Source organism: Chelonoidis abingdonii, chromosome 5 (genome assembly GCF_003597395.2).
Source record: "Chelonoidis abingdonii isolate Lonesome George chromosome 5, CheloAbing_2.0, whole genome shotgun sequence".
NCBI classification, from domain to species: domain Eukaryota; kingdom Metazoa; phylum Chordata; order Testudines; family Testudinidae; genus Chelonoidis; species Chelonoidis abingdonii.
In genome coordinates this window covers 58,857,338-58,870,902 of record NC_133773.1, presented here as the reverse complement: position 1 = coordinate 58,870,902, position 13,565 = coordinate 58,857,338, and the positions used below count along the sequence as shown (strand labels likewise).

The 13,565-nt window shown below is 38.0% G+C and overlaps 1 protein-coding gene across 7 annotated transcripts in view; it reads left to right on the top strand.

The window, feature by feature from the left end:
• Positions 1-13,565, top strand: part of NR3C2 (nuclear receptor subfamily 3 group C member 2) — a 651,149-nt gene that overhangs the window by 258,681 nt on the left and 378,903 nt on the right. For 6 of the 7 annotated variants that reach the window (XM_075066312.1, XM_032793226.2, XM_032793228.2 and 3 more), the window contains exon 9: positions 6,367-10,055. In XM_075066312.1, coding sequence (XP_074922413.1) covers positions 6,367-6,522 — 156 coding nt within the window. In that variant the 3' untranslated portion in view covers positions 6,523-10,055. Of the gene's footprint in view, positions 1-6,366; positions 10,056-13,565 lie in introns of those variants that run through there. The other variant, XR_012655961.1, reaches the window with a different exon arrangement.

The window sequence follows — 13,565 nt, the reverse complement described above, 5'->3', positions numbered from 1 at the left end:
TTTGCTTGTTGATATTTTCAGCCTGATAAAAATAAACTCTTTAAGGACAATGCTGATGAATTATTAATATTTATGGTTCCTGAAGGGAATACTGTACAGCTGAAGTGGATCTTCCCATATGCTAAGGCTGTGAGAACAAAGAGTTTCCTTCTCTGAAAAAAGCTGATATTGGTGGTACAATACAGTGTGTCATGAATTCACAGGAGGAGAATTACTTTACGTGAAAACACGAAGGCTTTGTGCTTGTCCCTGAAATTGTAACTAATCCTAGGGAGAAATTACTCATTCTGTGCTGTTACCCAAACACTGTCTTAAATTATTTGTTTATTTTCTAGCTGATTATGAAATCATGGTTTCCCTAGATGTACTGTAGGTAAACTTTGAGAGGAGTCAAGGAGTGATTGTAAAATTTCATGCCATAGACAGAGATAGAGAGGGATTTCTAAGTGAAAGGCAGTGCAGGGAAAGGGCTCAGTGAGATAATGTGCACCTTTGCAGCCTGAAGCAGTTTTGTTACTCCTGAATGTACAAGGTTGTGGTGAAAGTTATGAGGCTGAAATCTGGATGACTATTCACCACGAAAATGCCACACATGCTTGCGGTCCACTATAACTGTGTTGTCTTTGGTGATGGAATGATGTTCATTTCTCTGAATTCGAAGAGTAATATAGGTGAGAGTTTCATAGAAAAAATAAATAATGACAAATTGAAGTTTAGTTAATAGGGGATTAATCTATGAAATTTGAAAGATCTTAAATATAGAAAGCAGATGCAAAGACTGGTTATTGAGACAGTAATCATTGTTACATAAAGATGCAAGAATCTTAATAAGCCTACTTTAATCTTAAAAATGTTTAAATGCGGTGTGTTTTTTTGTGAAACACATTGCCTGTTCATGAATTAGATAGAAATGACAATTATTCATTTATGATTAATGTGGTAAAGTGAGACTCTCTGTCCAGGTATATTATCAAATCACTCTTAAAAGCCAGCATGGTTAGGTCATTAGGTGGATAGCAACTTTTCATGTCTTACTGTGGTTTAAGTGACATTGAAGTAAATATTATGAATTCTGTCTTGATAATAAAACACACACTGTAGGCACCATCACCTGGGTTTTCTGTTATTCATTTATTTAGGGGTGCTTATGGAGCGAGGTTTGTTGCATACACCAAGATACAAAGCCACATTTTATTGCATTCTATCAAAGTGAGCTAGACAACTTCATATAATTGGTAGGAGTGATCTATTGTTTTTTCCCTCTGGCAAGAGTGTGACTAATAAGAATTTTGAAGGAAGTAGAAATTATTTATTCTATATACTCGCAGTTAAGCAAACAAAACCTTATCATCCAAGTAACTCTTCAGTAATTTAATAGTTTTTTAACAATTAATGGTTGTAAAAATAAATAATTTCTGTCCAAGATTCTACTTGTGAAATCAGTGGTGCCTTCATTCACACTGCTTAATAAGAGTGTTGCCGTTCACATAGCTCTAGTAGAGGTGGTATCAGCACTTCCATTATAAACTCCTGCTTTCACGGGAGGAAATGGGATAAAATGTAACAGCAAATTCTCGGCACACTGTGATGTTATATAGCTGCTTGCATTCCCTTAGTTTAATTCAAACCTCACTAAACCTCAAGTTGCTGTAATTTAAATGATGGTCTGTAAGAGGGGTAAGTTCAAGAAAGGGGCTAGTTTAGCATAAGCCTTCCAGCTCCTTAGTGTGTGTTTTACTACAAAAGAGACTCCCTTTTATACAGTTGGAGTGAATCGTAATGTAAGGGGATCTGAGTCAGCATGGGGGAGTTAAATGACTTGTCTAGCATTACACAGGAACTCTGTGGCAGAGGCAGGGATAGAATTAATTTAACCAGGGCAGCCTTAACTATGAGAATCTCCTTTGCTTTCTTTTCCTCTTACACATCACCTCATTTCTGCAACAAATGGATTAGGGGTCCCACAGGCAACAGCCTTCTTTACTACAGAAGCCTATCTCATCCCTAGAGCAGGTTTATCCTGTCCATTGAGTGAGGCTAGGGTCCTCTGAAAAGTTTGGTTTAGGTGAGTGTGTTACACAGGAACTCTGTTGCAGGGATGTGTGTTGTACTGGGCACAGACTCTTCTTTCCATTTCCCCTGAGTTTAACTCCTGCTTAATCCCCTCAAACCTGTCCCTGCCCAGTCCTGTCCTTTCACTTCCCCACCCCTGGGTCCTTGTCAGAGCCCAGTTCTCCTTGCCTGCCCTGTCCCAGTCTCCACTATTCAAGCTTCTCATCCCAATCCCAGTCTCCTTCCCCAGCTGTCTTAGTATAAACCCCAATCTCCCCTCCACCTGACTCCGACTCACTCCCCTTCTCAGTCACCTAACTAAAACATTCAAAGTTGTGAGATGGAAAAACTGTATTTTTAAATTACAGGTAAAGTATTGTTGAGATGTTTGTATTGATCTGTAAGTGTAAATGCCAGCATTATCACTAGAATGAATACACAATCACACTTTTGTACAGCATTCTTGCATTTTTTAAGTATGGAGACGAGGGTTAACCAGAGCAGAGTCAAGTATTTTGTAGAATCATAGATGCTAGGGTTGGAAAAGTTCCTTAAAATCACCCAGCCCAACTCCCTGTCTTGAGCAGGATCAACTTCCATGGTATTCTCACCAAGATTATTCATATCTGTATTGGTGGGACTGAACAACTTCACAAGACTGTTCATTCTAGTGATTGTTTGCCCTCATTTATTATTAAAGGTGCAACTATAGTTGTTGTCCCCAGATTAAATTATAAACATATATGAAATACTGTGCTGTGTGGCAGTTAAGGTTCGTCTGCAAAAATATACCTAGTACATTAAAAAACAAGGAAATGAGAAAAGTCACCTAAGCTTATATCCTCACACCCCCCCCTCTGGATACACAAACTTGACAACTAGTAGTACAACTGCTCTGCACGATAGATCTCTCTCATAAGTATTCCAGTCTTATCACTCCTCCTGCAGATTCCACCCCACCCACACTGACCAATGACTCATCATTTATGCTCAGTTTCATGAAACTATACATGCTCAGATTTGAGTGAGAGGGTGGTGAAAAGCATCGTTGCTGCAGGGGCAGAGTTAAGGTTGTATCTTCTGGTCTGTGTGTGGTGGAGAAGTAGACAGGATAGGTATGATGTATGGTCTTAGTTGCCTTCACTTTTTATTTCCTTTTTTTTGTGTTTTTTTTTGTACACTATTTGTAGTTATACAACTTTCTTCCAACTTTTCAAAGTGTGTATATTGAAAAGCAATATATGTTTTCTTGAAACAGAGATAAACATCCATCGTGTTACTTTTGTGTACCTGACAGGGATTTGTGTGTGTGTGTGTGTGTGTGCACGCGCACGTATACGTACATACACACACACACACATAAAAAAATCAGGATGGTATAACATGACCTCTGTTTAATGTACCCACAAAATTTTCAATTGTTAGCTCATTGCTCATCAGCTGTTTTTCACCATCTTTATGTAGCATACATAACACAAGCCTGCTTCCCCGATTATCCATTGCAAAGTTCTAGCTGATATTAAAGTGATCCTATAACATATTGACTTGTGCTGGTAAAGTTTGTCCTTTTTTTGCAGAATTACTTACATATTTGCAAGGACAATTGTGAAAATATTGAAAACAGAATTAGAGAAAGTTCATACTTCTATATACAGTAACATGTTGATACATTTCAAACCTCAGCCCTTTCATTAGATTTTCTTTGTTCAGCAATCTTCTAATTATCCCTTTATCTTTGAGCCCTACTTTCGTCTTTTCCATTGTGTCATTTTGCAGTATGTGTTTCACATATACAATAGACTTTATTCACACGGAGGAGGAGCCATGACCCAGGAAGAGGCTTGTAACACAGGGAAATCTAAATACAAGTAGAAAATAAATAAATCCAACCCAGGAAAAAATAAGGGTAAAAAACAAAACAAAACAAAAACTACTTACAGGAAAAAACCTAGTAGCCTGAAAATGCACCTGCTGAGAAGCACTTCTCACATGATACATACAGTGTGGATTGTATTGAAAATTCAGTATTTCAAGCCTCCTGCTGGTAGCCATCATTTTGCTGAGCTACTCAAATTACTTAGTTTGCATCCAGCTTTCTGAAAAGAACTGTGAACATTACATACTTTAAGTAACTCATGGCACATTTGACTGTTCTGTTCAGATTCTTATCCTGTGTTCGTCTGTGTGGTATTTGAATGTTCTGCATTAACATAAGGAGGGGCCCTCCATGTGGAAGGGAAGATTTAGCTATCTCCATGGCACTTCCCCTCCATCCCTAGACTCTCCAGCAACCTCTCCACACTGTTCATACAGAGAGAGGCAATGTGGAAAAGGAAATGCCTAGTATTATTTCCCTCCCAGCCCCACAGAATTTAGCTGGAAGAGTAACACAGTTCAAAGTTGTATTATATTCTCTCTCTCTCTCTTTCACACACACACACACACACACACACACACTCTCGCTCTCTCTCCCCCTCCTTCCTCCACCCCATGAAGTGAGTGAAAACAGTTTCAAGTTGTATTATTCTCTCTCTCTCTCTCTCCTCCAAATGAGTGAAAATTCTGATTTAGTAATATTTTACACCTCCGGGCATAAATGATTAAACAAGAAGAAGTGAGATTCAGACCATTGATCTAATACCTGTCAAATGGGCTACAGTGTAAATAGGTAAAACCTGCTGAAGGAGTCAGGACTCTGCAAATTAAATGCACAACCTTAAGTCTTCCCACTTTTATGTATGCATGCTGTAGAGTCTTTGATTACATGATCACATACTCTTTCACATTATATAATATAATACACCTTTTTTTCTTGCAAACTTGTTGGTAGGAATAGGAGTAAGTGGTGCAAAAGGCTTAAAAATGATGTAGGGCTCTGCAGGATTATTCCCTCAAGTTGTTTTACTTGGGTCTGCATGGCAGAAATAGTTATACACAGTAATGAAAATGTATATATGAACATAGATAAGATTTGCACAATATGTCATGGTATTTGAGAATTTATAATCATGTAATTAAAATCTATCATGATGCAAGCACACACGGGAATAGAATTAAGTCATGCATAACTTTTAGTTATGTAACTTTAAAGTTGCTCTAACAAACAGTTTTTTTTTTAAAATGGAATATTCTGTAGCTTTTAGTCAATGGAGCAGCACATAAAGCAGTGAAGATAGGTGAATGAACAAAGCCAGATGTGCCAGGCCATGGGGAACAATGATTTAATGACCTGCAGTGGGAAAATGTGCTAACTCAGATCAAGATTCAGGTCTCTTGTTTGCTGGCAAACATAAGGTGCCCAAATCTATTCTGTGATTTTGTCCACACCATTCTGACTTTAACAAGGGATGTCAGTTAGTCCAAGGCAGAAATCATAGATGACTTAACTTACTGTAGGACTTTACAAGATTGTTAGACAGTTGCCATTTTTTAAATGCCTTTCTTTTTTTATGATATTACTACTATAACGTAGTATGTTTGTAATAAGAAGGGAATGCACCATTTAATAAATTGTCTTTAGCTTTCTAGTCCCCCCCCCCCCAGCCCATCTCTTCTATAGCAAAGAGAAATTGCAGTTTGTGATTTTCTATCACAGAATTGCAAGAGATAGAAAAAAAAATCCCATTTTAAAATGTCGGAAAGACAGAGCTAAATACATTACAAGAAGGGGGCCACAGCATTCACATATGCCAGTACAGACCAAAATGAAGACTCTAATCTGCAATGAAGAAAAATCTGTGTGAAAAAGAAAGTTTGAGACAGTCAGATTAGCATTGTCAGTTCTTTGAGATGTACTATATTTTTCATTGCCAAAATAATAGACAGCTGTCTGCCTTTTGGCATCCCAGCCTAAATGTTCAAGGGGTCCCTATTATATTGGGATTTCAAAATGACAGCCAGAGAAAGTCACTCTTTGAGGGATCTATGCTAAGGTTATCTCCATGCTTGCCCTCCCTGGTCAGAGTTGGCTGAAGTATTGTGATCATTATGAAATATGAGTTGTAAGATGCAACTTTCACCTAGACAACCATGTGGAAAATTGTAATTGCAGTTTTATAGAAAATACCTTTGCCCTTAATCAAATCTTCATGTATGTGAAATCAGAGAAAAGTGCAGCTACTCAGAACCTCTGCAAGTCAAACCTATGGTATCTTGGTTTCACTCCATTCCCCATTTGCTGATTTTCAGGGGAAAAAAGATAATCAGTAGAGCTGACGTTTCTTGGTAATATTCCAAAGTACTGTTATTGTCTATCTGTGGCACAATTCATTTGATATATTTTCTAATAATCCTCTGCGCTTTTTTGCATTTCAGCTTGTTAGTGACTTGTTAGAATTCTGTTTCTACACCTTCCGAGAGTCTCAGGCACTGAAAGTGGAGTTTCCAGCCATGCTGGTGGAAATCATCAGTGACCAGTTACCAAAGGTGGAGTCTGGAAATGCTAAGGCCCTGTACTTTCACAGGAAGTGATGGAAAATGTCTTAATAGAAGAACTTTGCCTTAAGTTTCCTTGTGTTATTCCACACCCATGAAGGACCCAAGAAACCACATTTTAAATGTGCTATTTACACTTGTTCAGCAGCCTCTGACTAGTCTAAAATCACGTGAAGGGTTTGGAAAACATTTGATCTGGATTTGGCAAGACCTAGATGTTCGAAAATTACCCCCTTCCTCCCAACACTTAGAAAATGTTCCTGTTCCTCTGGATGAAAAGCCATATCTAGTCAATAACTCTTTGATTTTGATATTTTAACAGATGGAAGTTTTAAATATGCCATGTAGTTTCTGGTATTGTTTGCTTGTTTTAAAAGGGTTCAAGGACTAATACAAACTTTTTAAAGCTTACCCCTTGGTTTGCACATAAAACGTAAAGTCAATATGGGGCATTAATATTCCTTTCTTGTAAAAATATATACAAAAAACCCCTGAATGTAAAGTAATAACAGAACATTTGGTGTGGAATACTCGTTATCCCCACCTGCGGCATTTGTTATCCTATGTTATCCATCATAGGTGATATACACTGTGTTAAGTGTCCATTTACTATTTAATTAAAAAGGATAAGATGTTAAAACAAATGCCTCAGTTTCAGTTTATAGTATCTATTGTGCTGGCTTTACAAATAATTTTTCGCAGTCTTTTGCTGTATTGTACATTGCTGTATGTATAAATTGTGAAGGACCTGAAATAAGGTGTAAGGAGCTTTTGTAAATGAGAAAAATCTTTAATGGTTAATAGGATGAACGGGAAAGTATTTTTGAAAGAATTCTATTTTGCTGGAGACTATTTAAGTACTATCTTTGTCTAAACAAACAAGGTATTTTTTTTTTGTAAAGTGAAATGTTCTGCATGCATAATGAACCGTTTACAGTGTATTTAAGAAAGGGAAAGCTGTGCCTTTTTTAGCATCATATCTAATTTACCATTTTACACTATCTGTTGTAAATAACCACACAACCTTTTTCAGTTATATTTAAGCCTATTTTTTGGTACATTTTTCTCCGTTTTTGTCTACTGCTTGCAAGTATATGTGACTTCAGCTCATTTTAGGAATACTGCTTCATATTTCTGCAGGAAACTACACTATGTTGTGTTTGCAGCTTTATGGTGGTTTCATTTAACAAGATATTACTGTCTCTCAAAAGCTTTTGCCAGCTTTATGATGTGGTGAGTTTCTGCCCTCTACTCCAGATTACTCAAGGAGATAAAAGCAAATCTTAGGATGTTAAATGATTTTTTTTTCCTTTTTCAAAATTAAAGTTTCCCAAATTTGCTGTTATTCCTTTTAATATTGAATGCATGTAACCTTTTAAAGGTCCAGTTGTCACCTCTGATTTAGGAGAGTGAATTCCGATTATGGTTAAGGGAACATAGAGATCATTACAGTAAGTATACTAGATATATTTTGATTGGCAAGGATGAATGGTATGGTGCTGATAGTGGCAGATTATCTTGGTGAGGTTTTTAGTTATAAATTCAAAACATTAATGTAAAAATGTAAGCAGACCTACATCTAAACAGATACTTTCACTGTGAATATTTCTATCTTAGTTCTCAATTTTTGTCTCAAAACCATGTCCTCTGGTGTAAAGCTATGAAAATGCACCTTTCATTGGGTGACTTTCACAATTTGTAAATAAATACAAAATTCTGGAGTAGAATAGAGACCAGATGAACTTTTCTGAACATCATTGTTACTGTTATATACTAATTTGAATAGAATCATTTTTCAGCGAGTCATGATTCCTAAATTGTCTGTCTGGGCAAGAGTGACATTTTTGAGCTACAGCTGTCCCTGGACCAGTCAGAATGTAGCATTCTTATAAATGGTAATCTAATAAATGTACCTCTCCCCCCCTTTCTGATTCAAAACTCTGAGGTGTGCTTCTGGCACATGACAAGCAGTGTTGACTCTGTCTTGCTTTTTAAATGACACCTGCCTTATGCAATGGGTAATCTGTAGAGGCTGTATTCAGAGAGGGGGATCTGACAGTATATATATATAAATGTATACATACATACATTATTTGCAATTTTGGAAGTCTAATTCATAGGTAGATCCTTAAATACAATCAACTGACCTGCACAGCAATATGAAAGCCACATGTCCAACATGATAAATACACAGCATGCAGACTGGTTGTTTACAGTAAAGAAATGGTCAGAATCCTTTCATTTACTTTTTTTTTCTTTAAATATTGATAATGGAATCTCAAAAATAGCCAGGTTTGGGGTGAATACAGTCTGCAGCATCTTTTTATCTTAACAAAGTTACTAGCTCCTTTTCTATATCTAAGTAACTTTGCTTCGTTAAAATAGCAAAGCCATATTCTAAACTTCACCATTAAATGCCTGTCCCAGTACAAATTGTTGTCTGTTTGCTCTTATTTTTGTACCTTATTGCTTTTAATCTTGGTTTGGTACAATTCATAATTCACAGAAATTTCATATAATTAAAGAGACACTAAATTAGTTTTAAAAAGCAATTTATATCTTTATGCAAAAACGTATGTCTGTCTTTGCAAACAACTGTAAGATTACAATAAATCCTTTACTTTAATCACCTGGTGTTTATGAAACCATTCATTGATTTTTTTTTGCTAGAAATCATTCAATAGATATAATTGGATACAGATGTTTTAAGAGACAGTATTCTCTTCTCTAGAACACTTAAGCAGAATAGCCATCTCACCTTAACTAACCAAATCTACAGCAAAAAATACTGTTTTAAGCTACAAAAAAGAAATGAAAGTATTTTGAACTTGTTTAGAATGAAATAGGCATTTGTCTCCTGCAAAATATAAGACAAACTCAATGAAATTTCAAAATGTCTGTTTTAAAAGTGGGCTTTGCTGATTGCGTTAAATAATTTTGTTGCAAGGAAACAATGGGGATATACAGCAAGAACATTGTATACACATTTAAAAATGTAAAATAGTTTTAATGTACTGCAGCAGGTATTTCAGGAATACTAGATCACATTGTGCAACTCCTGAGTTGCACAAAATAAGAAGGCTAAAGTTTGCAATATCAGATTCTTATTAAAAAGATACTTTACAATCAAGCTAATTCACAGGGTGGTGTTTTCACTGACTTGTATAAACATTTATGAATTTAAAACAATCTACAATTAATGCACTTTTAATTGTTAAAGATTTGACTTTTTGTAGAGCAATGTTCTCAGCTGGAGGTCAATGACTTGATAAAATAGACAGCAGTTCTGAGGTCAGTGGAATGTTTAAGAATTCTTGGAGTTTAAATAGATTTTTGGATGAAAAATAAAAGCAATCAGCACTATGGTGTAAACAGGAAAATCTATGCATAATGATGCATTTATAATTAGGGATTTGCTTCTGTATGGTTAAAGCTTTTTAAATAAATAGAAAATATTGTTTGGTCTTTGTTAATGTCTGCAAGTACACTTTTTTTTTTAATATAAATTGTACAAATATACATGGATTAAAATGGTTTGATTGCAAGTATTCCTTGCACTTTAATCTTCACTAGCGGATGGTGCATTGATTTCCTTGGAAACAAGCCTGTGTTCACTTCCAAACAATCTATTTAGACAATATAAAATTAATTGCAATGTTACATAATTTTTGTCATTCTTCATGCACACTGAAATCTATTTTTCACAAGCCTCTTTATAAGGGTGGGTTGTGGTGGCGCTAACACACACACCCCACAGTACCTGTTGACACACACACACATCCCCACAGTACCAGTTGACAGGACAGGTGGTCTAGGAGGGTAGCAGGTCCTACCTTGGGAACTTGCTTAAGCAAGTTGGGCAACTGTGTTTTCCAGGAGAGCTGGCATGAGACTGTTTGACATGGAAGGTGAAGCATGTGACAGACAAAATGATGGCCTATGAAAAGGTTTAGCACAATAAAAGCTGGAGTTAGGCTCTTACCTGTATCTTCACTTGGACTCTACAACAGCTACTTTTATTGTCCATGTAATTAGAATTTTTCCCAATGCACTATTGATTGCACAAGTTCAGAATGCTAGGACCGTGCACTCTAATCCTCTGAATTTCAGGCAGCAGCAGCAATCAAGTTACACCAAAACATTTTGGTGCCAAGAAATCTTAATCCTGCCCTACATCTCTGAAACTCATTCAGCAGAAAAGAATAATAGTGACCTCAAGAGTGGTAAGGCAAAATAACAATCCCCTTCCCAAAATGCTTGGATGGTGTGACAGTCAACCGTGTTGCTCTGTTAAGGTTGTGTGTTTTGGAAAACCAGTTTGATGAAGTTGAGGTACATGTTGGTTATTGGCAGTGCTTAATTTGTAACTGATGCGGGAAGCCCCGAGGTGCCCGAGATACGAACTGCCAAGCCGAGGGGTGCCAGAGCTCAGCGCTGGTTTTGGGTGTCTCTCTCAGATGGAAATAAAGCTTTATGGAGTGTTTTGTGGTCAATACAAAGGTGGAAAAGAAATGTACAATTCTTTCCCCTTAATTTCCATTCTTTTAATATTTTGGGTGACTGGGAAGTGCCCTACCTCTACTTTTAAACTGTCACTAAAGGTAAATTTTGGTTGTTAATATCAACAAGAGTGACTCGCTGCTGAATAGTGTTTTACTGCACGTGTAGAGCAGGGCGTACTGTATTCAGCACTGTTTCAGAAAACCCTGTCAAGCCATATTTAGCGTGGTTTATTATATGGCACATAGGTAAGTTAGTCCTAACCCAGTTCAGCACTGGGGCAGCTGCAGCCTTGCTGTTTAATTAGACAATGCAGCTGAGACCAGGACAACAGGCATGGGTGGGAAGGGTACCAAAGAGAGAGTGCATGTGAGAGTTAAGGGGACCTCAGTTATCTGCATGGTGAAATTATGGAGACCCACACACTGAAGCAAGAGCAATGCACAAGCATGGAACGGCAGGGCTTGTCTACACAGTAACTAAAGGGGGGAATGACTGCTGATTTTCTGTTAGTTATTTCAGTGCTAGTCTATGTGTGGTCACTTAATCCAAAAGAAGAGTGCCCTATTTCGAGATTACAGAACTGAGTAAGAATAGATTTATGTTGAAACAGAGCCCCCATTGTGTGCACATAGACTTGTAATTCATATATTTAGTTGCTTCAGTGCAACCAATTTTATTATTTCAGTTATGTAGCCCAGTTCTGAAGGCTCTGCAGCAAGTCCTCTGCTGAATGTGATCTAGAATACACCAGAGAGGGAAACCTGCCATGAAGAGCAGTAAGAAGAATGATTTTCTCGGGCCTCTGAGTAGAGTTAAGCACAGAAGTTTCTACTGAGCTTGACCTTCTAGAGCCAAGGCAGAATAACAGAGCAAGAGGAGAACCCTGTTTAATTACTGTCATATACTGATGTTCCTGCTGCATGCATTGTTTGGCCTAGGGTCCAGGCACTTACACTTGCTGCTGAGAACAAAAAAAGCAGAGCATAAAGCTAATTCCATCTTTTCTATCTAATTCATGGTCACTGGGACCCTCTCAGACCAGTTGCCCTCTAAGTAAAAGAAATAAGGGTGGTTAGTGTGTGTGAGAGAGAATTTTCACCCACCTGACAGGAGAGGAGGATAGGCCAACTAGGACTCTAGCTGGAGCAATACTATTGCTCCAGCTACAACACTAGACCACCACTGGGAGGAAGCAGATGCTGAGAACCCAGCAGTGCTCTGCTAAAGAGAAGTGAAAACTGCTGCAGTGCTGAAAACCTGAGAGTGGGAGAATCTCTGGAGAGGAGAAGGCAGACCTTCACTCAGCTACCAAAGAGAGACAGTGGGAAACAAAGGGGCAGTATGGCTATTACTTAGTTATGGCTCTGGGAAGGAGGAGGAGACAGCAGCAAGCCAGCAACCAGGCTGCAATGGCTGATGCAGAGCTGAAATAAAGCAACATGGAACCCAAACCCCATACCACAATGAAGTATACGAACCTAGAATCAAATCTCTTGGGAGAAGGGAGTAAATGGCCTCAGAGGCAATGGTGTTAACTTGCCCAATGGGGGTAGGATCCCTTGAACACTTCATCATCCAGTGGGGATTAGCACAAGTAGCATAGACTGCCCTGGAAAGTGCTCTCCAAGATTCCTTCTGGCACTGGCAATTGGTGCAGGATAACCACTGAAAAGCTAAATAGCAGCACCCTGAGATGACTTTCCCTATTCTTCTTGTTGGAGTCAACACTGTCATTAAGAAGGAGTTGGATTCAAAGAGCTGAGCCCTAGGCCCCATGCCTCTAGGAAAAGAGGCATGTATATTACGTGCTTGGGAAAAGTCTGTCTTTACGTATCTTCTAACTTTCACTATTCTTTGCCTCTTTGACGCGTGATGTCCTAACACTGGTTTTCTGAAATACTGCACAAGATGGAGGGAGAGAGGGGACAACACAGACAGCAGGGCTACCACTCTGTTACCAAGAGCTATCAATACTTCATCAGCTTCCCTCAGCATTAATCAGAGTATAAGCTAAGGCAGAAGATCTTCCCACCAGTGCCAGAGTTACCAGAGCTGAATTCTTAAAAGTAGTAGGCAGTATGCTCAGCTCGGCACAGTTCTGACCCAGCTTACTCATACCCTTGCTTTTACAAAAGCCTTAATAAGAAAAGACGAATTAGGAATGAAAAATGAAATTAGCATTACCTCTCCCACCAGGAAATAAAACACTTAACAGGGTTCTCTTCCTCTTCTTAGGGTTGCTTGGAGCTGGCATAGATTTACTTGAGCTACCAGAGGCAAAAGAACCTGAAATAACAGGAAGTTCAGAATAGCTTATGCAGGAGTTTGCAGACCTGAAGGCAATGCAGCAAACAGGATCATAGTAGTGGGTGCGGTGGCACTCCACAAGTTAAACATCTCTTAGTACTTTTCCTCTACCTTTTTTAACCCACTTTAGTTGCATGCCAGACCAAGAACTAAAGCATTTGGAAGACAATGGAGGACCAAACACACTCTGAGCAAAATATTATGCACAGTTTGGTGCTATTGCTTGTTCACAAATGAAAATGACTGACTTCCAAACACTGCCTTCCAAA